Source organism: Myotis daubentonii, chromosome 16 (assembly GCF_963259705.1).
Source record: "Myotis daubentonii chromosome 16, mMyoDau2.1, whole genome shotgun sequence".
In the NCBI taxonomy this organism is placed as follows: domain Eukaryota; kingdom Metazoa; phylum Chordata; class Mammalia; order Chiroptera; family Vespertilionidae; genus Myotis; species Myotis daubentonii.
In genome coordinates this window covers 38,739,193-38,764,669 of record NC_081855.1, presented here as the reverse complement: position 1 = coordinate 38,764,669, position 25,477 = coordinate 38,739,193, and the positions used below count along the sequence as shown (strand labels likewise).

The 25,477-nt window shown below is 54.3% G+C and overlaps 2 protein-coding genes across 4 annotated transcripts; one reads left to right on the top strand and one right to left on the bottom strand.

The window, feature by feature from the left end:
• The first annotated feature begins 5,077 nt into the window (after positions 1-5,077).
• Positions 5,078-15,196, top strand: ICAM2 (intercellular adhesion molecule 2). 2 transcript variants are annotated; one of them, XM_059669954.1, is made up of 6 exons: positions 5,078-5,437; positions 9,518-9,656; positions 10,436-10,532; positions 12,253-12,519; positions 13,531-13,851; positions 14,864-15,196. In XM_059669954.1, exons 3-6 carry the CDS (start codon positions 10,460-10,462, stop codon positions 15,040-15,042), a joined length of 840 nt encoding a protein of 279 aa, XP_059525937.1. In that variant the 5' UTR covers positions 5,078-5,437; positions 9,518-9,656; positions 10,436-10,459; the 3' UTR covers positions 15,043-15,196. The 2 variants fall into 2 exon arrangements, with proteins under 2 accessions (XP_059525937.1, XP_059525936.1); XM_059669953.1 differs by lacking the exon at positions 9,518-9,656 and having other exon boundaries at positions 5,079-5,437.
• Positions 15,197-15,338: 142 nt separating this feature from the next.
• PRR29 (proline rich 29) lies at positions 15,339-19,270 on the bottom strand. Of its 2 annotated transcripts, XM_059669956.1 has the most exons (6): positions 18,692-19,270; positions 18,322-18,397; positions 17,629-17,735; positions 16,459-16,682; positions 16,256-16,326; positions 15,339-16,061 (listed from the first exon to the last, which is right to left on the bottom strand). In XM_059669956.1, exons 1-6 carry the CDS (start codon positions 18,749-18,751, stop codon positions 16,033-16,035), a joined length of 567 nt encoding a protein of 188 aa, XP_059525939.1. In that variant the 5' UTR covers positions 18,752-19,270; the 3' UTR covers positions 15,339-16,032. The 2 variants fall into 2 exon arrangements, with proteins under 2 accessions (XP_059525939.1, XP_059525938.1); XM_059669955.1 differs by having other exon boundaries at positions 15,339-16,326; positions 18,692-18,886.
• Positions 19,271-25,477: the final 6,207 nt, after the last annotated feature.

Genomic DNA, 25,477 nt, shown 5'->3' with positions numbered 1-25,477 from the left:
CTTCCTTCCCTGGCTTCTGGCTGCCGGCCAGGGCCTTCATTCTGCACCGTCCCCTGGTTGCCAGCACACACCATAGCGAGCAATCAAACTCCCGGTTGAACTCCTGAGGGGACACTTTGCATATTAGCCTTTTATATATATAGATACGCACACACACAACTGTATTCCATCAGCGAATGCACTTATTGGACTCTATGTTTGTCTCATTGGGGTCATGTGTTAGCTTCAAGAGATCATGGCAACAGCTAATACCGGGCCAGGCACTGTGCTGGAGCATTGGTGCCCTGATCGGTCCTTGGCCTTGACATCTTCCACTTTAGTGAGAGACTGACCAGACGCTCCGGCAGGGCCAAAATCGTGTCTGGGCCCATCTGCTGTGGGCAGAGGAGCAGGGCTAGTAAGAGCTCAGCAGCCCCCAGGAAACCATAGTGAAGATGGTGGTGGTTGGTGGGGCCCCTGTTCCAGAAACAGGAGGGGCAGTAACTGAGTCAACTCGACCCCCAGAGCGGATTGGCAAGTGAGCCCAGTGAGTGCTCTTCCTTGCTGTCTCCTCTTCCTGCCTCTCCGAATCCCTTCCCAGGCCTGCTCCATGACCTGGAGAAGGCCACGGAAGTGCCTGTGGAGTGTGCCTGGAGGTGACACAAAACTGGAAAGAGTGACTAACACCAGCGCGGCCCAATCAAGATTCTGGAAGATGCCGAGCAACTGGAATGCGGAGTCTCAACCCAAGAAAGTGACAGGAAGTCCTGCCTTGATCGTAATGATGGGGCTGAGGGTGAAGGGTAGGGCTGTGAGGGGCCTGGAAACTCACAGACATTTGAAGAAACCGCTGTTGGGCCCTCAGACACCTGTCACCGGAGGAACTGGCTTTGCTGTCTCGGTCCAGGTTTGAGCGGGAGTCAGGGGAACAGGGTCCAGGAGGGCAGACCCAGCTCCAGGAGGGGGCTGCCCATTGGCCTGAGCTGCCCAGGGGCCAAAGGAGGCTCTGTGAGTGAGTGAGTGAGTGAGTGAGTGAGTGAGTGAGTGAGTGAGGAGTCTCTGTTTTGTTTTGTTTTTGTTTTTGTTGTTTTTTTGGGGGGAGGGGGGGAGGTATTCCAACAGAGGAGAAGGGCCTCATCCTGAACAGACTAGGAAGAAACTGTTTTTTGGGGTCAGAGGTTGGACTCGGATTCCTTCCAGATAAGCACAGATGACTGAGGCCTACCCTTCCCTATGGTGAGTTCCTGGAAGAGGCTGCCTGAGCGGGTGTGAATCACAGGAAGTGGGGAGGGGAGGGGCCAGGAGAGCTGAGCATTGGGTCGGGTGGGGTGTCTCATGTCCCAGACGCACATGCCCTATGGCAATGGTGGCGAACCTTTTGAGCTCGGCATGTCAGCATTTTGAAAAACCCTAACTTAACTCTGGTGCCATGTCACATATAGAAATTTTTTGGTATTTTCAACCATAGTAAAACAAAGATTTATATTTTTGATATTTATTTTATATATTTAAATGCCATTTAACAAAGAAAAATCAACCAAAAAAATGAGTTCGGGTGTCACCTCTGACACGCTTGTCATAGGTTCGCCATCACTGCCCTACAGCGTGGCTAGGACCAGGTGAGAGAAACAAGGCCCAGGGTTGACTCATTTAGGACAGTTGCGTTTGCACCTCAGAGTACCAAAGGAGAGTACACTTAGGTTAAAGGGCTCAATGGCCAAATGAATTTGGGAAACGCTGAGATAGCTGCAGATTTTGATGGCATTACTGTTCAGAGGCCGTTCATAAGCTGACAGCTTGTTCTCCAAATCGGGATATACACGTACCTCCAATTATTGCCTTTCATTTATTTTTTAAAAAGGAAAGGCCCCTGCCCTAACCGGTTTGGCTCAGTGGATAGAGTGTCGGCCTGCGGACTGAAGGGTCCCAGGTTCGATTCTGGTCAAGGGCATGTACCTTGGTTGCGGGCACATCCCCAGTAGGTGGTGTGCAGGAGGCAGCTGATCGATGTTTCTCTCTCATCAATGTTTCTAACTCTCTGTCCCTCTCCCTTCTCTGTAAAAAAATCAATAAAATATATTTAAAAAAAAAACAAAAAGGAAAGGCCCTAGCTGGTTTGGCTCAGTGGATAGAGCATCAGCCTGCAGACTGAAGGGTCCCGGGTTCGATTCCAGTCAAGGGCACACACCCGGGTTGTGAGCTCGATCCCCAGTAGGGGGCGTGCAGGAGGCGGCCGATCAATGATTTTCTGTCATCATTGATGTTTCTGTCTCTCTCTCCCTCTCCCTTCTGCTCTGAAAGCAATTTTAAAAAGACGGGAGGAAGGATGTTTGGAGGGGCAGAAGTAATGTCATGTTGTCATCAAATCTTACTTTATTTTTCTCTTTCCAGGAAGACATTCCCAGCCTCTCCTGTCATGAAGACCCAGCACCAAAGTCGGGCCTGGAGCCCGGCCAGTGCAGGCCACGTGCAGTTCACTCTGCAGCCTCCCTGCTGGCTGACAAGTCCTCTGGGGATGCGTGGTCTCTGGCTCTGGACAGAAACCCGCTGAAACTGGCTCGAGCAGAAAGGCCAAAAGAATTGGCTGGTGGACGCCAACCTGCAGGAAAGGCCTCAGGAATGGCTGGAACCAAGGACTGGAGCCATCAGAGCACTTTCACCTCTTCTTTGAGCATTTGACCTTCTCGCCTCTTACAGACCCATCGCCCTGTGAATGGGAGGCTTGGCTTCCTCTGACCTCTGCAACCTGGCAGGAAAAAACCCTCTTTCCCCAACTGGTTTAAAAAAAAAAAAAAAAAACTCAAGTAAATACCTGAAATACCATGATGCCACTTTGGAGCAATCGTTTGGCCAGGGAGGTGGGTGAAATAGGAGAACAGCAGCTCCCCAGAAAACCTGAGAAAGGAGGGATTCTTCTCCAAAAGAGGCAAGGCCAGCCATCACTCCTGGGGAAAATGTGAATCAGACATGTGCCCTAATTTTTTTAACAAGTTTTTATATATCCTATATAATAAAAGGCTAATTGACCAAACAGCGGAACGACCAGTCAGGCACAGACTACCAGGGGGCAGATGCTCAATGCAGGAGCTGCCCCCTGGTGGTCAGTGTGCTCCCACAGGGGGAGTGCCACGCAGCCAGAAGCCGGGTCCTGGGAGCCTCTCCTGCCTCTGCAGCAGCACTAACGATGTCTGACTGCCGAGTTGGCCAGCAGTTGGACATCCCCCAAGGGCTCCTGGACTGCGAAAGGGCGCATGCCGGGCTGAGGGGACCCGCCCCCCTGCAAGTGCACGAATTTTGTGCACTGAACCTCTAGTATATATATAAAAGGCTAATATGCAAAGTGTCCCCTCAGGAGTTCGACTGGGAGAGCATGAGTTTGATTGCTTGCTATGACTTGCACTGACCACCAGGGGGTGGCACAGAACGAAGGAAGACCTCGGCCGGCGGCTGGCAGCCAGAGAAGGGAGGCCCTGGCCAGCAGCCAGAAGGAAGGACCCAGCTGGCAGCTGGAAGGCCCCGATCAGCCCTGATCGCTGGCCAGGCCTAGGGACCCTACCCGTGCACGAATTTTGTGCATTGGGCCTCTAGTATATATATATATATATATATTTTTATTGATTTCAGAGAGGAAGGGAGAAGGAGAGAGAGATAGAAACATCAGTGATGAGAGAGAATCATCTATAGGCCACTTCCTGCACACACACACCCACTGGGGACCAAGCCTGCAACCCAGGCATGTGCCCCGATGGGGAATCAAACCCCGACCTCCTGGTTCATAGGCTGATGCTCAACCACTCAGTCACACTGGCTGGGCCCTAATGTGTATCTACCGCAGGTACCATCAGAGCTCTACCGTCACACGGGCTCCGCAAAGCCTTCGGCCCTGATGCCCCCACCTCGACGTCCTCCCTTGGTTGTGTTTTGGCAGCAATGAGACAGGAACTTTCCAAAACAAACTTCTGTGAAGAACCCGAAACACAAAAGCACCGGGAGAGATGGCTTCGGGCCTAGAAGACCCTGGGTGGCATGGCCTTAACTGTCCTGTTGGTCCCTGACATCGTCTACTTTGTGACTTGGCTAAGCCAGGAGTTTAAAATGGGGCTGGCCTCTGGGGGCGAGATCCCTGCTTGTGGGCGAGCCTCGCTGGCCACCCAGCACCCACCTCTGCACCCAGCTTTGATTCTTTCTGCCTATTGGGACAGTCACTCTGCTAGGGTAGTTTTTTGTTTGTTTGTTTTTGTGTGTTTTTTATTGCGAGGCGAGGTGGCAGATGTGACGTGATCTGAGAAAGCGATGGCTCTTGGTCACAGACAGGTTTTCGTGGTGGGGCATGTCGCACACAGGGAAGACCCAGCTCTGTGATGTTGACTAGCTTCCTGCAGGGGTTCACCCTGGAACTCTATCATTCATCAAAGGCCCTAAGTAGTGCAGACACTACACCTCAAAAGAGAGAAGAAAATGGTATGGCCGTTCCTCAAAAAAATTCAACAGAACTACCATGTGAACCAGCAATCTCTTTTCTGGGTATGAACCCCAAAGAGTCAAAAGCAGGGAGTGGAAGAGAGATTTGTTCACCCACATTTATTGCAGCATTATTCACCACAGCCAGAAGGTGGGAGCAACCCAAGTGTCCGTCGACGGATGAGTAGAGACACAAATGTGGTCTATCCACACAGCGGAATATTATGCAGCTTTAAAAAGGAAGGTAATTCTGCCCTGGCCGGGCAGCTCAGTGGATTAGAGCGTCATCCCTCTATGCCACGGTTATGGGTTCAATTCCCAGTCAGGGCACATACATGAATGCGTGGATGAGTGGAACAACCAATCGATGTTTCTCTTTCTAAGCAAAAGTTTTTTATTTTAATTTAATTAAAAATTTTTAAAAGGAAGGTAATTCTGACATGTGCCACAGCATGGATGAACCTTAGGGACATTGCGCTCAGTGCAACAAACAGTCGGAAAAGGACAAAGATCCCCCTGATAGGAGGTCCCTAGAGTCGTCAAATTCATAGAAACAGAAAGTAAAACAGTGGTTGCCAGGGACTGGGGGGAGGGGTGGCTGGGGAATGTAGTGCTTCATGGGGAAGAGTTCCAGTCTGGGAAGATGGGAAAGTCCTGGAGATGGGTGGTGGTGACGGTGGCACAGCGTGCGATAGTACTGAATGCCTCAGAACCGTACACCAGAAAAGGTTAACGTGCTGACATCGTTGGCTGTGTGTGTTTTAACCACCATTTTGTTTTTTTCCAGCGGGGGGAGCGGACGGAAAGCGATGAGAATCAGGCACAGGAAGCACGTGACTTCTGGGTAGAAGGAAGGAAGAAACCTGAATTAATCCGTCAGACCCCAAGACACCAGGGCACCCAGCGGCAGCATCTCATGTAGCTTCCACCTCTCGGGGTGTACTGGACCCCTGGCCACCACTCCTTCCCATCACTCACTCCATCCAGCAGATGACAGGTAAGGCCACACTTCCCACCTCCCTGGGCAGAGTGGAAAGGATTTGGGATGGAGCATCAAAGCCTGAGTTTCAATCCCTCCCCCTCCCTGACCTTCATCCCCCCCGCCCCCCCCCCCCCCCACACACACACACTCTAAGCGCGGGGTTGGGGGACGAGGCTGGAGATCGCAGAGGTCCCCAGCTCCACGGAGCTCCTGTCGGCTCTCTGAGTTCATGAACTGCACTTTGTGGTAGTTTCCTGTTTTTGTTCTCTTGCTTCCTCTCCTACTCTGTCCCAGTGACAGATTTAGAGCTGCGGGGCTGCCTTCTGGTCCAGGGGCCCAGATGGGTATGTCCTGGGCCCTCTGAGCTGGGCTGGAGCCTGGGAAGGGACAGTCCCCAACCTCTGGGGCTTGCATCTGGGGTTCATGATGAATCCCAGTGAAATCCTCCCTCCTCCGTGAGAGGGGACTTCCCTCCCATTCCCATAGACCAGTGGTTCTCAACCTTCCTAATGCCGCGACCCTTTAATACAGTTCCTCATGTTGTGGTGACCCCCAACCATAAAATGATTTTCGTTGCTACTTCATAACTGTCATGTTGCTACTGTTATAAAACGTCATGTAAATATCTGATATGCAGGATGTATTTTCATTGTTACAAATTGAACATAATTAAAGCATCGTGATGAATCACAAAAACAATATGTAATTATACATGTGTTTTCCGATGGTCTTAGGCGACCCCTGTGAAAGGGTCATTCGACCCCCAAAGGGGTCGCGACCCACAGGTTGAGAACCGCTGCCATAGAGCCTCCTCTTCTGTCTAACTCGTGGGAATTTCTCTTTTCTCCTGGCATCCTTTTAGTAACATTTAATGTGTGGCACGTAACGTAACATATGTAGCACACATGTACATTCTATACAGCAGGGTAGTATGGACAGGCCTGAAGCCAGCACTCAACACAGGCATGAAATGTTCCTGAGTCCTGCATCTACCTGTGCGTTCCCCACTCCCACCCAGATGTGGCCACCCTCCCGATGCTCTTAGTGCTTTATCACATATGCATGCCTATTCTATTTTGTTTCATACTTCTTGGCACAAATTATTTGTAGACTTTTTTTTTAAATATATTTTTATTGATTTTTTACAAAGAGGAAGGGAGAGGGATAGAGAGTCAGAAACATCGATGAGAGAGAAACATCAACCAGCTGCCTCCTGCACACCTCCTACTGGGGATGTGCCCGCAACCAAGGTACACGCCCTTGACCGGAATCGAACCTGGGACCCTTCAGTCCGCAGGCCGGCGCTCCATCCACAGAGCCAAACCGGTTTTGGCTATTTGTAGACATTTTTAATTGTGGTCAAATTCACATAACACAAAACGTACCATCTTAACCATTTTCCCATTTTTAGTGTGCTTCTTTATCCATAGTTGAGACACGTGTATTAAAATATCTCGCTATGCTGGTGGTTTGATCTCTTTGTAGTTTTTTCAAGATAGATGCTTATCCATGTAGAACTATGAATTGATCCTTTAATTTAGGCACCCATTTTATCCCTTATCAATATCTTTGTACTAAAAGTCCTCTTTGCCTGATAGCAGTAGTTGGCTGTGGTAAGTACATGCGTGGTTTCTTGTAACCAACCTCGAGGTTTCTCATACAAAACGGAAACTCAACCCATCAAACAACTCACCAGGCCCTGGCAACCACTGTTCTGCTTTCTTTTTCTGTGAATTTGTAACGTCTTCTTTTTTGAAATATATTTTTATTGATTTGAGAGAGGAAGGGAGAGGGAGAGAAAGATAGAAACGCCAAGGATGAGAGAGAATCATCGATTGGCTGCCTTCTGCACAACCCACGCCCCACACCCCACACTGGGGATCGAGCCCCCAACCCGGGTATGTACTCTGACCAGGAATTGAACCATGATCTCCTGATTTACAGGTTGATGCTCAACCGAGAGCCATGCCGCTGGGTTGGCTCTTTAAAGCATTAAAACATCTTCTTTTTAATCTTATAATGTTCCTGTTTTCGTTCCTAATAATAATTACTTGTGCCTTCTTTTGTTTATAAATAGATATGCCCATTCTATTCGTTTTCTCAAGAACTGATTTTTGGCTTTATCCATCCTGTCTACTTTGTTTTCTAGTTTATCGATTTCTGCTCATTATTCTGTTTGGGTTTACTTTTGGGTTTACTTTGTTTTTTCCTTTTCTAACTTCTTGACTACTTACTTAAATTGGGTGTTTATTTCAGACTATTTTCTAGTACAAGCATCGAGGCTATAACTTTCCCTCTAAGTACCATGTTTGATGCATCCCATAAATTTTTTTTTAAATATATTTTATTGATTTTTTACAGAGAGGAAGGGAGAGAGATAGAGAGTTAAAAACATCGATCAGCTGCCTCCCGCACATCCCCCACTGGGGAAGTGCCCGCAACCCAGGTACATGCCCCCGACCATAATTGAACCCGGGACCCTTCAGTCCACAGGCCGATGCTCTATCCACTGAGCCAAACCAGTTTTGGCCATAAATTTTTAATATATGTTTTTTCACTACTATTCAATTCTAAATCTTTTTAAATCTGTTATTACTCTTTTTTCCTTTGACCCATGGGTTATTTTAGGGCATGTTTTTACATTACCAAATATATGGAATTTTAAAACTAACCTTTTAAAAAAATTGTATTCTCTGATTTATAGGTACCTATCAAGCTTTTAAACTGTGTTTCAGCTCTTCTATTCATTTACTGGGGTTTTTTTTTTTTTTGGTCTGCTTCATTATTCATAGTTGAAAGAAGTGTATTAAAACCTCTTGTTTTGATGGTGGTTTTATCTCTTTGTCGTTCTTTGAAGCTAGATACTTACAAGTTTAGAACTATCCTAACTTCCTGGTGAACTGACCTTTTCATTTAGGCACTTACCCTGTTCCTAGTATTTTTATCATAAAAGTCCCCTATGTCCGATATCAGCGCAGCTTTCCTGGCTTTCTCCTGGTTACTGTTTGCCGGGGCTGTCTTTTTCCACCCTCTGACTTTCAACCATTCCATACTCCTGTGTCAAGATCCGGGTCACGCCCATTTGCTAGTCACATGGAAAACTGTGGTTTCCAAGGGAACCAGCCTGAATCACATTAAAAATCTGAGGATTTGTAAAGATCATGGGACCCTGGTTGTCCCTGTTTATAGCCCAGCTGTAGCCTGGGGGGCAGCAGAGACATCACCAAAAGGAGAAAGATATGCTAAGTGGGCCCACCAGAAAGGTCGTTTGGGTTGTTTATCAAGACCGTCTCTCATTCATTTGCTAATCCACCCATCCATCCATCTACTGACTGAACAGTTATTAAGACCTACTGTGTGCCAGGCAGTGTTACTTCCTGGTGGCTGTAGCTTCTGTCTTCATGGATGGAAAGGCCAGTGGGGAGGGAGGGGAGACTGACATGTAAGATCGCATTTTGCAGTACACATGTCTAACAAAGCCATGGGCATAGGCCTGGTTTGCCCCAACGGTGACTCAGTTTCCCCATCTGTAAGATGGGGACAGTAACAGTACCTACCTCGTAGAGTTGGGGGATTAATTAGTTAATCTTTGTGTAGTGCTTGTGACCTGCAGTCAGTAAATGTTCACTTTATTGTGTTACTGTTGTGATTATTTTTGTAGTTGTTGTTACTATTATTATTCGGACCCAGTGAAGACCACAGAGCCCCCACCTCAGCAGGGCCCATTGTCTGATCCCCTGGGGCGCCCCCTCAGCCTCTAGCTTGGATTGGGGGAGTGTTTCCTGCAGCCGCACCGTGGGCTGGAGTTCAGTTCCACTCTCTTCTCCATCTTCTCTCTGTATCCTTCCGAGGCCCAGCGAGCGGCCTGTCTTGGGCTTCCCCGGGTCCCTGCTGACAGGGCTGCCCTCGACAGCCACATACTATAGTAACAGCAGCCAAAGAGAAGGGCATGGCCTCTCCCCACCCTCCCAACCCAGGAACGAGGTTTGGCCCGAGCCCTGAAAATACGGAGGCATCCCTTTGGCAAGGCACCATCTTTGTGGGAGGAGGGGGCTGAGAAAGCAAGGAAGCCTGCTGCTGTCCTGTCTCTCCCAGGCCAGCTGGCCCCTGAGCCTCCTGGCCACAGCTGGAGCAAGAAGGCTGGAAGTGTCAGGACCAAAAGCCTCCTGGCAAGACCCTCCCCACCATCGGACTCCCCCTCACCTGCTCACTGCGTCTGAGGATCCTGCAACAGGTGACAAAGCCTCCAGGAAACACACTGCAGCTTGTCAGACCCTAAACCCAACCTCTGTTCCCCACCTGGATGGGGAGGGGAGACCCCACAAGCCAGGTCTGGAAATGGAGGCTGAGGATTTGGGCTACGGTCGGACTGATCCCATAACCTCTGTCTGTGCCTGGGCTGCTGAGGGCTGGGAAATTTCCTGAGGCTCTGGGCCTCAGACTGTCCCTGTATCAGCTGGGTCGGGACACGTCCAGGTTGAAAGCTATGCGGGTATGAAGGTCTAAGTCGATAGTGCTGGGCTGTTAGCTGGAAGCCTCCAAGTCCCACCCACGTTTCCCTAGGAAAGCCCAGCTCTTTATCTGCGTTGCTAGGGTGACCCTGTTCTGGACAGGTCCTGACTTAGGGTATTTTCTTCCCAGAGGGGACCCCAACAGTGTGTCCTGTGAGATTTGGGGCTTGTAGTCATCACTGTCTTCTGTGCCCACACAGCGCGCCAGAATCCTGTGTGCACGCACATCACGCACACACGTGTACCTGCTTGCCCACGTGTGGGCACTCATCACCTCTAAACTGAGCATGCCCAAGGGTCAAGTTGTGGCCCCGCTTAGCAGCAGCTTCCGCCTTCTTCTGCCTGGACTCTTGCAGCCCAGGCGGAGGAAGCTGCCTTCCACGTGGCTTCCCAAGAACCGCTCAGATAATGAGAGGAAATGCAGTCACCAGCTTACAAAAGGCTGGCGGCTCCGCCGCGACGCCAGGCCACCACTCCCTGACCCCACTCTCTATCTCTGCAGGCCCCCTCAGCTGCCAGCCCGTGGATGCCATTTGAGATGTCCCCTTTCTGTTGCTGGGGCCTGCCCGCAGCTCTTCTTGCTGTGCTCTTCTGCCCAGGTGAGCCAGTGCCTGGGGTTCCTGACTGGGCCTGTGCCAGCCCAGAGGGTGGGCTGCCCGCTCCCCCGGCTTTAGGGGCGGGGTGCTAACCCTGAAGTCTCGGAGGCTTTGACATAGTGGCCCCAGCCATGGGCACAGGATGGTATGGATACCTGGGAGCAGGTGAGGGGCCTGGCCTTTGGGACACCAGGTTGAATAGCCCCACCGCTTCATGGTGTGGATGTGGCAGGTCATGGAGACTAAATGGTGGGCTGAGTAGGGGCCTCAGGAGGTGAAGGGTGCTGGGGTTCAAGAGAAGGTGAAGGCACGCCCGGCCTAGCTGGTCTTAGGATGCGGCCTAGGGGACAGAAGAGGGCAGCAGAGGGCCTCACCTTCTGGCTAGCCTCAGAGCGAAAGTGAAAGCCCTGCCAGTGGGTCAAGGGGACGGTGAGGGGAAGTACCACCAGGTGCCACGCACCCCGTTTTGCACAACCTGCCAGATGCTTTTAAAGTGCCATCTCATTGAACCTTCACAACAGCTTTGGGACAGGAATTACTAGCCCATTTCACAGATGAAGAAACAGAGGCTCAGAGCTGGCACACGGTGAACTCAGGATTCAGATCCAGCTCCATGTACCTGCAAAGCCCGTCTCTTGCCACTTCATTATGTTCTACCATCTGGGGGCTGCGTGGGGCTTGTGGGCATGGTGCTAGCACAGGACCCAGGCTGGGCCCAGCTGGTTGGGATCGAGGACCTTCCTGGTCGTTGCTAAGAGAGAGGTGAGTGCTGAGGGCTCAGTCTCCATGCATCAAAGGCTTCCTGAGTCTGTCACACACAGGACAGTGGGGGACAGGGTCCTGCCTTCTAGAAGCTCTAAAATGGCGAAGGGAGAGTGCGTAGGAGTGTGAATCACTGGGACACTCCCAGGCCACGGGCAGGGTGGTCCCATTTCCTTTCTGACCTCGCTTCCCCTGTGTTTTTCCTCGCTGAGCTAGAGCGTCCTGACACCTCGCTCTTCCGCAGGCAGACACAGCACACCACTCCCGACCCAGGGCGTCTCCTAGAAATACTCCCCCAGATAACGGCAGGGCTCACCCCCACCTCCCTCATGTCTTTGTTCAGATGTTGTTATTTCGGTGAGGCCTGTGCTAAAGTGCCCCTCCCTCCCCACATACACATACACCTACACCCCCCTGTTTCCTTTCCCAGGCGCTTACCACCATCCAATGGGCTGGATGTTTGTTCATTGTTGTCTCTTTTCTTCACTAGAATGTGAGCTCTGTAAAGGCAGGATTTGGTCTGCTCTGTTCACTCCCGCGAGCCTAGAACAGTACCGGGCACAAAGCGGGCGTTCAGACAGTATTTGAGGAAGAAAGGAGAGGAGGGAGGGATGGGTTGAACCCTGGGCCACAGGAGCTCCGAAGACACAGTCCACCTCCATCTCAGAGAGGTCTTGGTGGAGGAGGGAGGGCACATGGGGCCTTGAAGGTGGAATGGGGTCCCCCTCCGTGGAGAGAGAAGTGCGTGAGGAAGAGGACTCTGCCTGGAGGTGACAGGCTGGAGGAGGGGCACCCAGGGGCAGGGGGACAGCCCACGAGGCCTGAACAAGGGTCACGGGTCTAGGAGCAGAGGGACCATCCCTGGCCTTTCTTCGTTGGCCCCGCCCCCTCGATCAGAGTGGGCAGCTCCACCGGGCAGGACAGCGGGGACATCTGCTGCCCAGAGTTTCCGGTCTTCCAGGGTCTGGCGAGGAGGCGTTCGAGGTCTACGTGTCGCCAGAGCAGCTGGTGGTGAAGCACGGAGGGTCCTCTGAGATCAACTGCAGCACCAGCTGTCTGCAGCCCACCATCAGCGGTTTGGAGACCACCCTAAGCAAGACTCTGCTGGACAAGCAGCCTCAGTGGGAGCTCTACGAGGTCTTCAACGTCTCCACGGACACGGTCGTATATTGCCACTTCACCTGCTCCGGGAGGCAGGTGCAGAGGAATGCCAGCATCACCATGTTCTGTGAGTGCCTCTCGCTCGCCCTCCTCCCCCAGCGCAGCGCCTGCTCCTGGGTGCTCCGCTCCTCCCTGGGCTCCTGGGGTGACAAGGAGCAGGACCGAGGCCCTGGGCTCAGGGTCTGCTCCCACCCTTCGCTGGCCTCCGTGGGCCTGTGGCAACCCCGCCTTTGAGGCTTGCTCCGAAGAGGGCGATCGCAGTGCTCACAGCCTCCTCCCAGCTCAGCAGCAGCCCCGGCCGGGGACACGACAAGTGGTGGGGGCACCATCAGGAGGGCGGCACGCTCTCCAGGGGAGGTTGAGGAGTCCCCAGGTGCTTTTCTCTTCCCTTGAGGGCCCTCGGCAAATGTGAGACCATCACACACACACCTGCCCTTAGCCACGGAGTCCCAACATCTCGGCACTAAGGGTGCTGCTGGGATCCTCCCCGTGAACGGATCAAATAAATGACGCCCTCGCTCCAACATCCTATCCTGGTGTGATTGGGGTGAGATGTCTGGCTCAGAGGGAAATGCAGGCCGCACCCAGGGCTCCGTTGGATAAGGGGTTGAGGGGGCCGTGAACCTGACCCTGAGGAGGAAGGCAGGTCTGACTTTGGCCCCCACCTGCTAAGTGAGAGCTCACAGCTCATGCCCAGTTCCAGTGAGCGCTCCCTTCTAAGTCTCTCTGAACATAAGTGCCCAACTGTTTAGTTTTTAAAATTCTGGCGAGGAAGGAGACAGGTGCAAACATGTACATCTTTCTAGTTGGCTGCACAGTCTCTGACCCTCTCTTTGGAGACACCTAACCACCTCCATTCTTGTCCACGGCAGAACCCATCACGTTCGTAAAACTACCACCCGGCACACCCTACACCCTAAAGGCCTCCTTCTTCCTCTCTTACACTCTGGAGCAGGCCAGGCCCCAGCCTCCGCAAGTCCAGCCGGGGACCTGAGCACACGGTGCTGATAGGGGGTGCTCTTGGCTGGGTGGGCCCGCTGGGACCGTGCCCCCAACCTCCCCACTTTCTCCCCTGCAGACCCCCCAGAGCAAGTGCTGCTGAAGCTGCAGCCCACTTGGGTGACTGTGGGCAAAGTCTTCACCATGGAGTGCAGGGTGCCGGCGGTGGCACCCCTTGAGAACCTCACCCTCACCTTGTTCCGTGGCCAGGAGCCCCTGCACATGCAGAGATTTGAGGGGGAAACAGCTGCCCCCCAAGAAGCCATGATCACACACAACAGCACGGCTCACAAGGAAGACGGTCGCCACAACTTCTCCTGCCGGGCTGAGCTGGACCTGCAACCTCGTGGTGGGGGTTTGATCCAAAGAACCTCAGAGCCTCAGGTGCTTGAGATCCATGGTGAGGAGGAGGCCCCGGCCTGGCCCGGAGAGGGGCGAGGACAGGGCCTTCACGTTAGGCCCTGAGGGAAGTCAGAACCTCAGCCCACTCTCTGCCAGCTCGGGGGGGAGGCAACAGGGGCCCCACACTGGGTCCTGAGAGGGGTCCCTCTTACGTTCCCTCCTCCCTGAAGCTCTCTCCAAGCCCCAGCGTGGACCTGGACTAGTTGCTTGGCCGTTAGTGAGCTGTGTGGCCTTGACCAAGTCAACCTGCTCTCTCTGGCTCCTCTCTACAATGAAAAGTTTGACCTAACCGACCCCTCAGGTCTTCTAGAACTCCACTGTTCTTTGATTCTTTTTGTTATTGTTGATCCTCACCTGAGGATATTTTCCAATGATTTTAGAAAGAGTGGGAGAGAGGGAGGGAAGGGGACAGAGAGAGAGAAACATTGATGTGAGAGAGACACACTTATTGGTTGCCTCCTGCGCGCACACCACGACCCGACCAGGAATCAAACCCACGACCCTTCCCTGCTCACCTACACCAGCCAGGGCGGTTCTGTGACTCTTGATGGCAGGTGTTCCCTGTCTTTAGCGAGTTTGGTAGAAACTCACTCGGCTCTGCCCAGGGAGGGGTTGGCGTGCACTGCCCAGACCATGGTGCCCAGAGCCCACAGGCTGCCCTCACAGTCTCACCGAGGCCTGGCTGGTAGCCCAGACCCCAGCTCACCTTTCCCCTAGTTAGTACACCATCTGTCACTCGTCTCTGTGACCCGGGTGACTGCAGGATGGATGGGGGTGGACCTCACTCCCCCTTGGGCCCTGGCACCTAGGACCAGAGCACTTCTTCTTCTTTTTTAAATCTTTATTGTTGAAAGTATTACGTGTCTCCTTTTTCCCCCATCGACCCTCTTCAGCCCCCTCTCTCTGCCCCCCCGCCCCCAGCCCTCACCACCCCACTGTCTGCGTCCACGGGTTATGCATATGTGCACACAGGCCCGGAGGCCTTCTCAGACCACTGCCCTCTCCCCTAGAGCCCATGCCGGACAACCAGATGGTCATCATCATCGCCGTCGTGTCGGTGCTGCTGCTGCTGTTTGTGGCGTCCGTCCTGCTGTGCTTTGTCTTCGGCCAGCAGTGGCACCAGAGGCGGAGAGGCAATTACGGGGTACAAGCCGCGTGGAGGAGGCTGAGACGCTCCTACCGGGCATAGCCTGCGTGGGGTCGTGGCCCCGGCCCCGGCAGCCACTGGAACTCAGTGTGGCTCTCAGCGATGTGGCCCGGCCACGGCAGGAGGACAGTGACAAGCCGCAGAGGACCTGGGGGACGTTTCCTTTTCTAGTCTGAATACAAACGCCTGGACCTAACCCTGTGCCTCGCGTCTCCTCCTGGGAGAGTACTCAGCGGCCGGGAAGGTGACGCATCGGGCTGATACTTCTCTCCCTAGAAGCCTCCTCAGTGTCCCTCCACCCTCTGCTTCACAGAGGCCTCGGGCCAGCCCAGCCCTGAGGCGCCCCCATGCTGACCAGCCTTGGCACCGGGCACCCACCCTCGTTGGCCGAGTGACAAGGGCCTCCTCGGTGAGGTTGGGGCGGTGTGCCCTGGCCTGGCCGGGCAGAGACACTCTGTTCCCACACGGCCCTCGGGAACTGGGGCCACTCCCTGTCGGAGCAGGACACGGCCACAGAGCCAGCTTCCTGTTGGTGGAGTGGAGGGTGGGGCCCCCAGGGACCTGGCGCACCTCCAGGACCCTCCCAGTCAGGATTCTTCTGCATCTTGGCCTTTACAGAGCTGTGGACAACAAAACCAGTCTTCTCTGGCCTCCTGCTCCGTGATTAGGCCATCGGAGACCCCGCAGCCCTGGCCTTCCCAGAGAGAGGGGTGAGGGACTGAGGTCTGGGGGGGCTCTGGTTCCCAGCCTCCCCCTCGCCCGGGAAGCAAACAGTGGGGCAGAGGTGGGTGTTCACGTGGGTCGAGGGCCTTGAACAGTGAAGAACCTAATGGGCTTACTCCAGAGAAGAGATGGGCTGGCCCAAGGTCTTAATGGGAAGGAAGGAGACTGATTCACCCTGGAGGGGAGGGCCTGGTTGGGGTTAGGCAGAGAAGGGCTGTCAGGTGTGGCTGTGAGCACCAGAGGGGCCCTCGGGGGCTGTATCCAGCCTCGCAGTGCCGCTGGGGTGGGTCCCTGGGCCAGCGTCTGTCTTCATAGTAAGCTCTCGGCGTCATAGTAATCTGGGTGGGGGGAGACAGCACCCTCATCTTGACTCCCTCCTGCCTCAGTGGACCCCAAGGAGGGAAAGGGGAAAGGGGACAGGCCAGTTGCCTGCAGCAGTGACAGTACCCCCGCCCTCAGGGGAAGACAACCCCCCTAGCCTCCTGACCCATCCCTAGGCCTGGAGCCTGCTGCCCACACCCCCTGCCCCTACCTGAAGCCGGGGGTACATCCGCACCCACAGTCCCCGTGGCACTGGGGGGTGGGGGTGGGGGCACGGCTCTCCTGAGATGGGGATGAGAAAAGAAATGCCCCATCAGAAGTGACCTCTGCGGTTTGACCCACAGCGATCTCCACCCGCCCCAGCCCCAAGGCAGCTCCTCCAGCCCAGCCAGAGCAGGGCCTCGCCTCACTTACACCCCCCTTCTCCTGGCAGGAGGGCGCTGCTGGATCCTGGGTGCATCCTGCAAGGGGGGCTGGTGTGGCGGAGGGGGAAGGAAAGGCGCTGGCCAGGGAGGCTGGGGGCCCAGAGCGGGCGTCGGGCAGGGCAGGTAGTGGTGGTGGACCACCAGAGGCTCTTCCTCCTGGGCTCCCAGCTCCTCCTCCTCCTCACTCTCCTCCTTCGGACCCTCCATGTGGACCTGGGGGTGCGAGGGGGGGCGGGTGACACAGGGTCAGGCTCTCCCCACCCCCACTCCTCCGTGCCTCTAAATTATTTTTCCAGATCTGCATCACCAACTGGTTCTTGGTATTTGCTCCATGTAAGCAGGCACTTTGGAGACATTTTGCAGGTGGGAACCTGAGGCTTGAAGAGCCTGAGCCGCTGGTCGAGGTCACCCAGCTAATGAGAGGCGAGCAGGGACTGGAAGAATCCAGGTTTGACTCCAGAGCTGGGTGGGAGCCAGGAAGCTGCCCCTGGCCCGCCCCAGGCCCTGGAGCCACTCCTCCCAGGGCCGCTGGAGGGCTCTGCCAGCCTGGGTGGTGGACACGCCCTCACCTCCAACCATCAAGACCCCATGTGGCTGGCTGTCAAGGGCTGGATCTAAGCAGTGATGGCGAACCTATGACACGCGTGTCAGAGGTGACACGCGAACTCATTTTTTTGGTTGATTGTTCTTTGTTAAATGGCATTTAAATATATAAAATAAATATCAAAAATATAAGTCTTTGTTTTACTATGGTTGCAAAGATCAAAAAATTTCTACATGTGACACGGCACCAGAGTTAAGTTAGGGTTTTTCAAAATGCTGACACGCCGAGCTCAAAAGGTTCGCCATTACTGTTCTAAGGCCACCTGCCCCTCCACGGAGCCTTTCCTCATGCCCAGCCAGGGGGGCACGCAGGCAGGGCACCCTTCCTGTGCCGGCACAGCCAAAGTTGCCTGGTGTTCATAGTCATTCATTTATTCATTGGCTTCTCAGCAAACATCAGCCCCTAAGTACCAGGCGCCTGCAGGTCCAGGTGCAATGGCGCCCATCCTCCTGGGCCTGCAGCCCAGGGAGGGACACACTGCAGGGACGCCTGCTTGAAAACAAGGCCTGCGTGGTCTGGATTAGGGACCCCCAGCCCCACCCCCCAGCCTCCCACCTGCGGGCCAGAGAAGGCCGGCCAGGGGCTGAGCGCTGCTGCCACCAGGCGACCCAGGATCAGCTGGTGCATCTGTGCGTTCTGCAGCAGCATCAGCTCCATCAGGTCTAGGGAACGGAGGTTCCGCAGGTTCAGCAGGCAGGCCCCCAGCTCCTGGCCCCCACCCCAGCCCCCTGCCCAACCCCAGCCCCCATGCCCCACCCCGGCCCCCTGCCCCACCCAGGCCCTCTGCCCCCACCCCAGCTCCCTGCCCCACCCCAGCCCCCTGCCCCCACCAGGGCCTTTTCCTGGACACCCAGCCCCCTGCCCCCACCCCAGCCCCCTGCCCCCACCCTAGCCCCCTGCCCCACCCAGGCCCCCTGCCCCTACCCCGCCCTCTGCCCCCACCCCAGCCCCCTGCCCCACCCCAGCCCCCTGCCCCCACCCGGGCCTTTTCCTGGACACCCAGCCCCCTGCCCCCACCCTAGCCCTCTGCCCCACCCAGGCCCCCTGCCCCCACCCCGCCCTCTGCCCCCACCCCAGCCCCCTTCCCCCACCCCAGCCCCCTACCCCCACCCTAGCCCTCTGCCCCCACCAGGGCCTTTTCCCGGACACCCAGCCCTGGGGCGCAGAAGCGGGTGGTGGTGCAGCCTCAGTGCCCAGGCAGGTGCGGGTAGAGGGAGGCACAGGGCAGGAGGGAGCCCGGAGTCTCACCTTCCTTCACACGTCCTGGCTGCGGGGGTGGCGGTGGGACCGCCCATGGGAAGGGCTGCAGAACTGTCACCCAGGGCTGGGGAAAGGGGTGATCAGCCAGGCTAAGCGGAGAAGGGATTGGGATCCAACCCCACCCCCCCCCTGGCGCCCCAGTTGCCTCCCTAACCCCTCAGCACCCCTTTGGCCTCCCCGCTCCCTGCCAAGTCTCTTCCTCTCCAGCTGGGTCGCTCTCCTCATCTCATCCCCCACCACCCCCACCCCCAGTTCTCACCCCTCCCCCGCCCGCCCACCCCGTGACCGCTCCCCAACTCTGCCACCGCCCCGCAGGCCTCGCGGGAAAGGCAGGCTCTGCTCCCTGGCTCAGCCTCACCATGGGGGCTGCCCTTTGCGGTGCGGGATGAGCCCAGCTCCCTCCAGTCCCAGAGGCCATGGCCGGCTTCCTTCGGTCAGGGTTACCTTGGTGACGCGACGCCAAAGTCTCCTCCCTGGCAACCGCAGGTCCCGCCCCACCCGCTCGGGACGCCTGGGGCGTTTGCCCTGAGTCGCTGCCTTCAGCTCTCCTTTCTCCACTTCCAAGGACGTGGGGTCCCCAGGACGCCCCCCAACCCCAAGAGGCCCGATGTCCACCCCAAGCCCCCTGCGCCGGGGCTGGGTATCACGCCGTATTCCTCCCTGTAACTCCTGACCCCCACACACCCCAGCCCCTGACCTGGGGGCTTGTGTTTGGTGAGTGAATGAGTGAGCGGCCGGAGAGGTGGCCCTAACTCAAGACACTTGGTTTTCAGGCCCCAAAGCTCCAATGACCAGATGATGAGTTAAGCAGGAGTGGAGAGTTCTGTAGGATCCGCCAGGGGCGAGGGGAGGGGGCGTGAGGTGGGCAGAGGACCTGCTGTCTGTCTCTCTGAGTCAGAGGGGCATCCTGGGCCGAGGGTGGTTTCTGGAGCAGACCATGGAAGGAAACATCCACCAAGTCCACGGAAAAGGCTGGCCCCTGGCCCACCCCCACTCCCACCTCCCCACCCACTTCCCCTTGTAGCTGTCTGCCCCCTGCTCCTTGGCCAAGGCGGAGAAGCTGGGAGTGCAGCGGCAGCAGGCCCATTATTGTCCCTCCTCCTGGAAAAATTACCAAAGCCTGCATTCTTTGACAGGAAGTCACCAAGGCCTTCTTTGCTCAAGAACAGGTGAGAGGAAAGATCTATTTCGGTAGCTGTGAACTTCGTAAGATAGGCCCTGAGCAGCAGTCAAGGAAAATCAGGACAGGAAGCTGGGATTAGCACCCCGTGCATCGCCCTGCCCCCATCCCCCACGTCTCTTCAGCAGCCCTTCCCGGCAGTCCTGGCGTCTAAAATCAGAAAGACCGGTTCCACCTCCTCCTCTGAGCCTCAGTCCCTGTCTCCAGGGGAGGGGGTGAGGTCTGTGGACAGGGCATTTGCTGCCCTTGTGGGTCTAATGCAGCGGTTCTCAACCTGTGGGTTGCAACCCCTTTGGGGGTCGAACGACCCTTTCACAGGGGTCGCCTAAGTACATCTTGCATATCAGATATTTACATTACGATTCATAACAGGAGCAACATTACAGTTATGAAGTAGCAACGAAAATAATTTTATGGTTGGGTCACAACATGAGGAACTGTATTAAAGGGTCGCGACATTAGGAAGGTTGAGAACCACTGGTCTGATGACTTCAACAGCCACCAACAAACAGAGATGGGGCACTGAGGTCACAGGCCCGGGGAGTGGCAGGGCACCTTTCCCGCTCCACCCTCTTCCAGGGAGAAAGACACACCTGTCCTTGAGCTCACCATCAGCTGCCTCCACCGAGAGGTGCCTGTGTGTGCAAGGCACCTTCTGAACACGGGGACACCATAGTGTAGCCTCCTGGTTCAGCGCTGTCGGGAGTGAAGACCCACCCATGAAAAGAGCGAAGATACAAGACTGCAAAGTCGCCGTGGATCTTGAAGAGAGAGGACTCCTCACTGAGGGATGAGTTCTGAGGGAGGGGAGGCCCTCTGTGGGTGGAGAGGGCACCCCAAGCTGGGGCACTGCCCGAGCAGAGGTGCAGGTGCAGGGTGTGGACAGGGCCTGCGATGATCCAGTGAGTCAAACTGTCTGGCTGAGCTGGAGGAGCTGGGCAGCGGGAGGCCCCAGCAGCCCAGGCAGACACAGGTCAGACTCAAAGGCCTGGCTATGGAATTTGGGATTCACCCTGTGGGTAATGGAGAGCTCTTGGTGGGATGTGAGCACGAGAGAAATAAGGGGGCGACGTGCACACAGCCAGGTTTTAGGAGGATTCATCAGGTTCCTCACATCTTTGCTTCTGTCAACCAGGATTAGAGAGAACAAATGTCCGATGGGGTATCTTCCCAATGGAATACAATGACAATGTTTGTAGAGAACAAGCATGTCAAACTAGTGGCCCAGCGGCCGCATGCGGGCCACAGTGAATATTTTTGTGGCCCAGCCAACATAACGGTATGTAAGAAACGTTTTAATAAAAATTCCGTAACTTAATTTTTACAATATCCTGTTATTCATAATTATTAATAACGAACTACAACGTTCGCTAATGACTGATTATTATCATCGTGTTGCATTCATTTCCCTTATGCGCAGACCCACCATTTCTCTCCACTAATACTAGCCACGAATATTTTAGCAGCCGATTGCCACGTCTTCAGTCTTGGACTGACTTGTTTGCTGTGCGCAACAGGAAATACTTCGCTTTCGGAGAACAAGAAAAATAGGTTTATTTGCCTCACGCGTATTCATTTGTGCAGTTATTCAGTGTCTGGTAAGTTAATGTTAAAGAAAAAATATTAATTTTTATTAAAATGTTCCATTATTTCATGCTAACAATGATTCATTTATTTCAGCCCTTTGTATCCAGCATGTCTCTATCAAAATAAACCTACATTTCTATGAAAATTGAAGCTTTTGGTTTTTTTGCGGCCCACATACACTTAAACCTTGTTTATTTGGCCCGTGTTAGCCTCTGAGTTTGACATGCTTGGTACAGAATGTACCCATAGGGTGTCCCAAAGAAGTGTATACACACTTTGAGTAATTATTAATTCCAATGGTTCGTTCTTTTGAGATTTATCCCATTGGAAATAACTATTCAAAGTGTGTATACATTTTTGGGAGACACCCTGTATTAATGTGGAATGATGTCCAAAAGAGCTGAGAAAACAATCAATAAGCATAGTAAGATCTTATTTCTATTTTTAAGATCACAGGTATATCTGTGTGTGTGTGTGCACGCGCGCGCATGCACGTACGTGTGCGTGCGTGTGTGTGTGTGTGTGTGTGTGTGTGTGTGCAGAGAGAGGGAGGCAAAGAGGAAGGAAAAAAGACAGAAAAGATAGAGACAGGGAGGTAGGCAGGAAGAGAGAGAAGCAACTACAGGCCTGACCACACCTCCCAGCTCCCCCAGGGGCTCCTGCAATTGATCCCTGCACTCATCTACCGTCTCCACCTGGGGCATTTTCTGGCCCCAGGGAGGCCGTCCTGAGGCTGTCCCAGGAGCAACCCTGAAGCATGAAGGGACAGGAGTTGATGGTCAGCTCCCCAGCCTCCTGGCCTCCGTGGGGCAACTCTGAGGGGTCATCCCCACCGTTTGTCAGCGCTCCCCGTGGCCTTGCGCCCCAGTGGTCCCAGTGACGGCTCGCTCCACAAACACACAGCCTATTGGCTTTTCTCTTCTTCCCTCTTCTCCACTCCCTCACTGTGCTTCCTGAGATTTCCTTCCAAAGAAACGCATGCTCCCAAATCCAGGCCTTTGGGGGAATCCAAACTGAGACACCAGCCTCCCACTCTCTCCCTGTCTGCCCCCAGGCTGCTGAAAACTCCAGGCAAAAGCTATTCTAGTAGCTCTAGGACAAATGTGTGTTTGGTGAAGTGAAACACTGCAGTAAACATTAAAGAAAATGGGTCTAGGAATATAGTGGTCAGTGAATTAAGCTGAGGCAAACTGGAGGCAGGGAGGCCAGCAAGGAGGGAGGCCGTCACCCTCCCCCCTCTAAAGGGAGCCCAGAGCAGGCTGGAGGTGACAGGTTCAATACCTTCGATAGAAGACTGCCCGTTAACCCTACGCGAATCGTGTGCTTTGGAAGACAGGGCTGACCTAAAACGATCCTGCATCTATCCGATCGGAGTTCTTGGTCAGAGGACACGGAAGCATTTGCTATTTGAAGAAAGGAAACGCCGTGTGTCTCTCTGCCAGAGCTATTTTGCTTGTAGAAGATCTAGCATCAGTCTGGCCGGGAGGGGTGTGTGCAGCTACTTGCCCCTCCTACTATTCTTTCCTGTGAGCCGGGGACCACTCCACCTACTTCCTTTTCACTTGTTTGTTTTTTTGTTTTGGCGGATTTTGTTTGTAGTCTCCCAAGATAATATGTACCCAAAGTCCTCCCTGTTGCCGTGGTAAAAATCTATTCCTGGGACTAAGCTAAACATGGAAAAAGATCGCTCATCAAATGTGTTCATCGCAGCATTATTCTTAAGAATTGAACATTGAATGTTACCCCGTATCTACCAATAGGGGAATGTGTGTGTAAAATCAAGGGGATTTATGGGACTGGAAAAAAGAGCTCCCGCCGTACTCCCCCAGAAAAGGAGAGAAAAGGGCCGCGCCTAAGCAGTCCCGTGGAAACTTCCCTGCTTCTTTCGGCACCAGTGAGGACGCAGCCAGCAGAGAGATGACCCAGCCGGGGGCCCTTTTCTTGGGCTCAGTCCCTCAAGGAGCTAGACTGGAAGGAGCTAGAGCCAGGGGTGGGCAAACTTTTTGACTCGAGGGCCACAATGGGTTCTTAAACTGGACCGGAGGGCCGGAACAAAAGCATGGATGGAGTGTTTGTGTGAACTGATATAAATTCAAAGTAAACATCATTACATAAAAGGGTACGGTCTTTTTTTTTTTTTTTAGTTTTATTCATTTCAAACGGGCCAGATCCGGCCCGCGGGCCATAGTTTGCCCACGGCTGCTCTAGACACAATTAGAGGGTCCTGGGCAGAGAGAGATTACTTTTTAAAAATATATATTTTTTATTGATTTCAGAGAGGAAGGGAGAAGGAGAGAGAGAAAGAAACATCAGTGATGAGAGAGAACCATTGATTGGCTACCTCCTGCACGCCCCACACTGGGGATTGAGCCTGCAACCCAGGCATGTGCCCTGACTGGGAATCGAACCTTGATCTCCTGGTTCATAGGTGGACACTCAACCACTGAGCCCCGCCGGCCGGGCGAGATCACTTTCTTTTGTATCAATACATACAAGTCCCGGAGGACTAAGATCGGCCCTCCTTCAGCTTCTGGACCAACCACTGTGGCCAAGAGGATTGGCCAAGCCCAGGTAACATGGCCCTGTCTGTGGCCGGGACAGGGTGGCAGTCCTGCAGGCAGCAGCCCCACCAGAATCACATATTTGGAGTAGGGACCCTTCCCCAAAGGAAGGAGGAAAATTATCACAAGAAGGAGCATGCATCCCTCTGTGGTTGTGGAGAACAAGTCACATTTAACATACAGCTTTGTTTTCCAGCCAGCCCCATCCCTGATCCGAAAGACACCTTGTGCAAATTAGAAAAATTAGCCTCTCCTTCTAGAGCAGTGGTTCTCAACCTTCTGGCCCTTTAAATACAGGTCCTCGTGTGGTGACCCAACCATAAAATTATTGTCGTTGCTACTTCATAACTGTAATGTTGCTCCTGTTATGAATCGTCATGTCAATATCTGATATGCAGGATGGTCTTAAGCGACCCCTGTGAAAGGGTCGTTCAACCGCCAAAGGGGTCACGACCCACAGGTTGAGAACCGCTGTTCTAGACGTTTCGCTGCCGTCTGCTAGAAAGTTATCCTTTTAAATGCACGAAGCTGTAATGGCGACAAACGTGATTGGTGCCCAGAACTGTGCAGTGGACAACTGGACAGCCGGATGCAGCAGCCCTGCCCCTCGCGTGCTGCAAGTCCCTTCACTGATTCCATCCCTCACTACAGAAAGCCTTACCCCACAGAGCGCTGGGCATGGCGAGGCAGAGACCAAAGGGCAGAGCCGTAAATGGGAATGTCAGCTGCCTCCCGCCACCTCTCCTCCAGGACCCAACGGAGCAGAGTGATAGCAGGGGGACAGCGGCCAGGGGTGCCAGGCAGGAGCCATCAGCAAAGCAAACGAGCAGCAGCAGAGCCAGGAGAGATGACAGGACCCCAAGGAGCAGCTGTGGGAGACCCCTTGGGAAGGATCTGAGACAAAATGTTTGCTTTTCCGCTGAGTGCTAGAAGCAGCAGACCCTGCATGGCATTAGCAGTCAAGCTCCAGGAAAGTGTCAGGCCAGTGAGCACAGCAGGACAGAGAGCGGCTTAGACGATGCCAAGCTCCCTCCTTGGCCTAGAGGTCACACCTCTGAGTGTGTGAGCTGCTGCTCAAACCACAGCCAGGCCTGGCCCCCAAGGAGGTCCACCTGCTGAGGCTGTGTCCACACAGAGCCCCTGGGTGGAGAGGTGCTGTTGGGCCACCCCCAGGATGAAGGGTCACCCCGCCCCAGGCCTCCCAGGGCCCCTCTCAAAGTCCACTCTGTGCTGGACTCAGCTCAGCTGGGGCTCTGGCTGCCAGAAAAGACAGACTCGGGGATGAGCCTCGGGGAGGATTCTGGATTCACCCCGGGATTCTGTGTCTCCTGGGCATGCGCTGGTGGGAGAGCTGTGAGATGGGGCATTTCACAGCTGCTCCACTAGGGGTCACCACAGCCCCAGAGTGAAGGGAGGTGGGCGAAACCGCAGCATCCCTCCCCCACCAGAGCCCCTCCCCAAGCTCCGAGGGACAGATGGTTAGCCAGTGGGGTGGGGGTGGTGGGGTGGAGAAATGACCCTTGAGACTGGGGTGTGTGTGTGTGTGTGTGTGTGTGTGTGTGTTTGGGTGTGATGTGTGTGTGTGTTTGGGTGTGAAGTGTGTGTGTTTGGGTGTGATGTGTGTGTGTGTTTGGGTGTGATGTGTGTGTGTGTGTGTGTGTGTTTGGGTGTGATGTGTGTGTGTGTGTGTGTGTTTGGGTGTGATGTGTGTGTTTGGGTGTGATGTGTGTGTGTGTTTGGGTGTGATGTGTGTGTGTGTTTGGGTGTGTGTGTGTGTGTGTTTGGGTGTGTGTGTGTGTGTGTGTTTGGGTGTGAT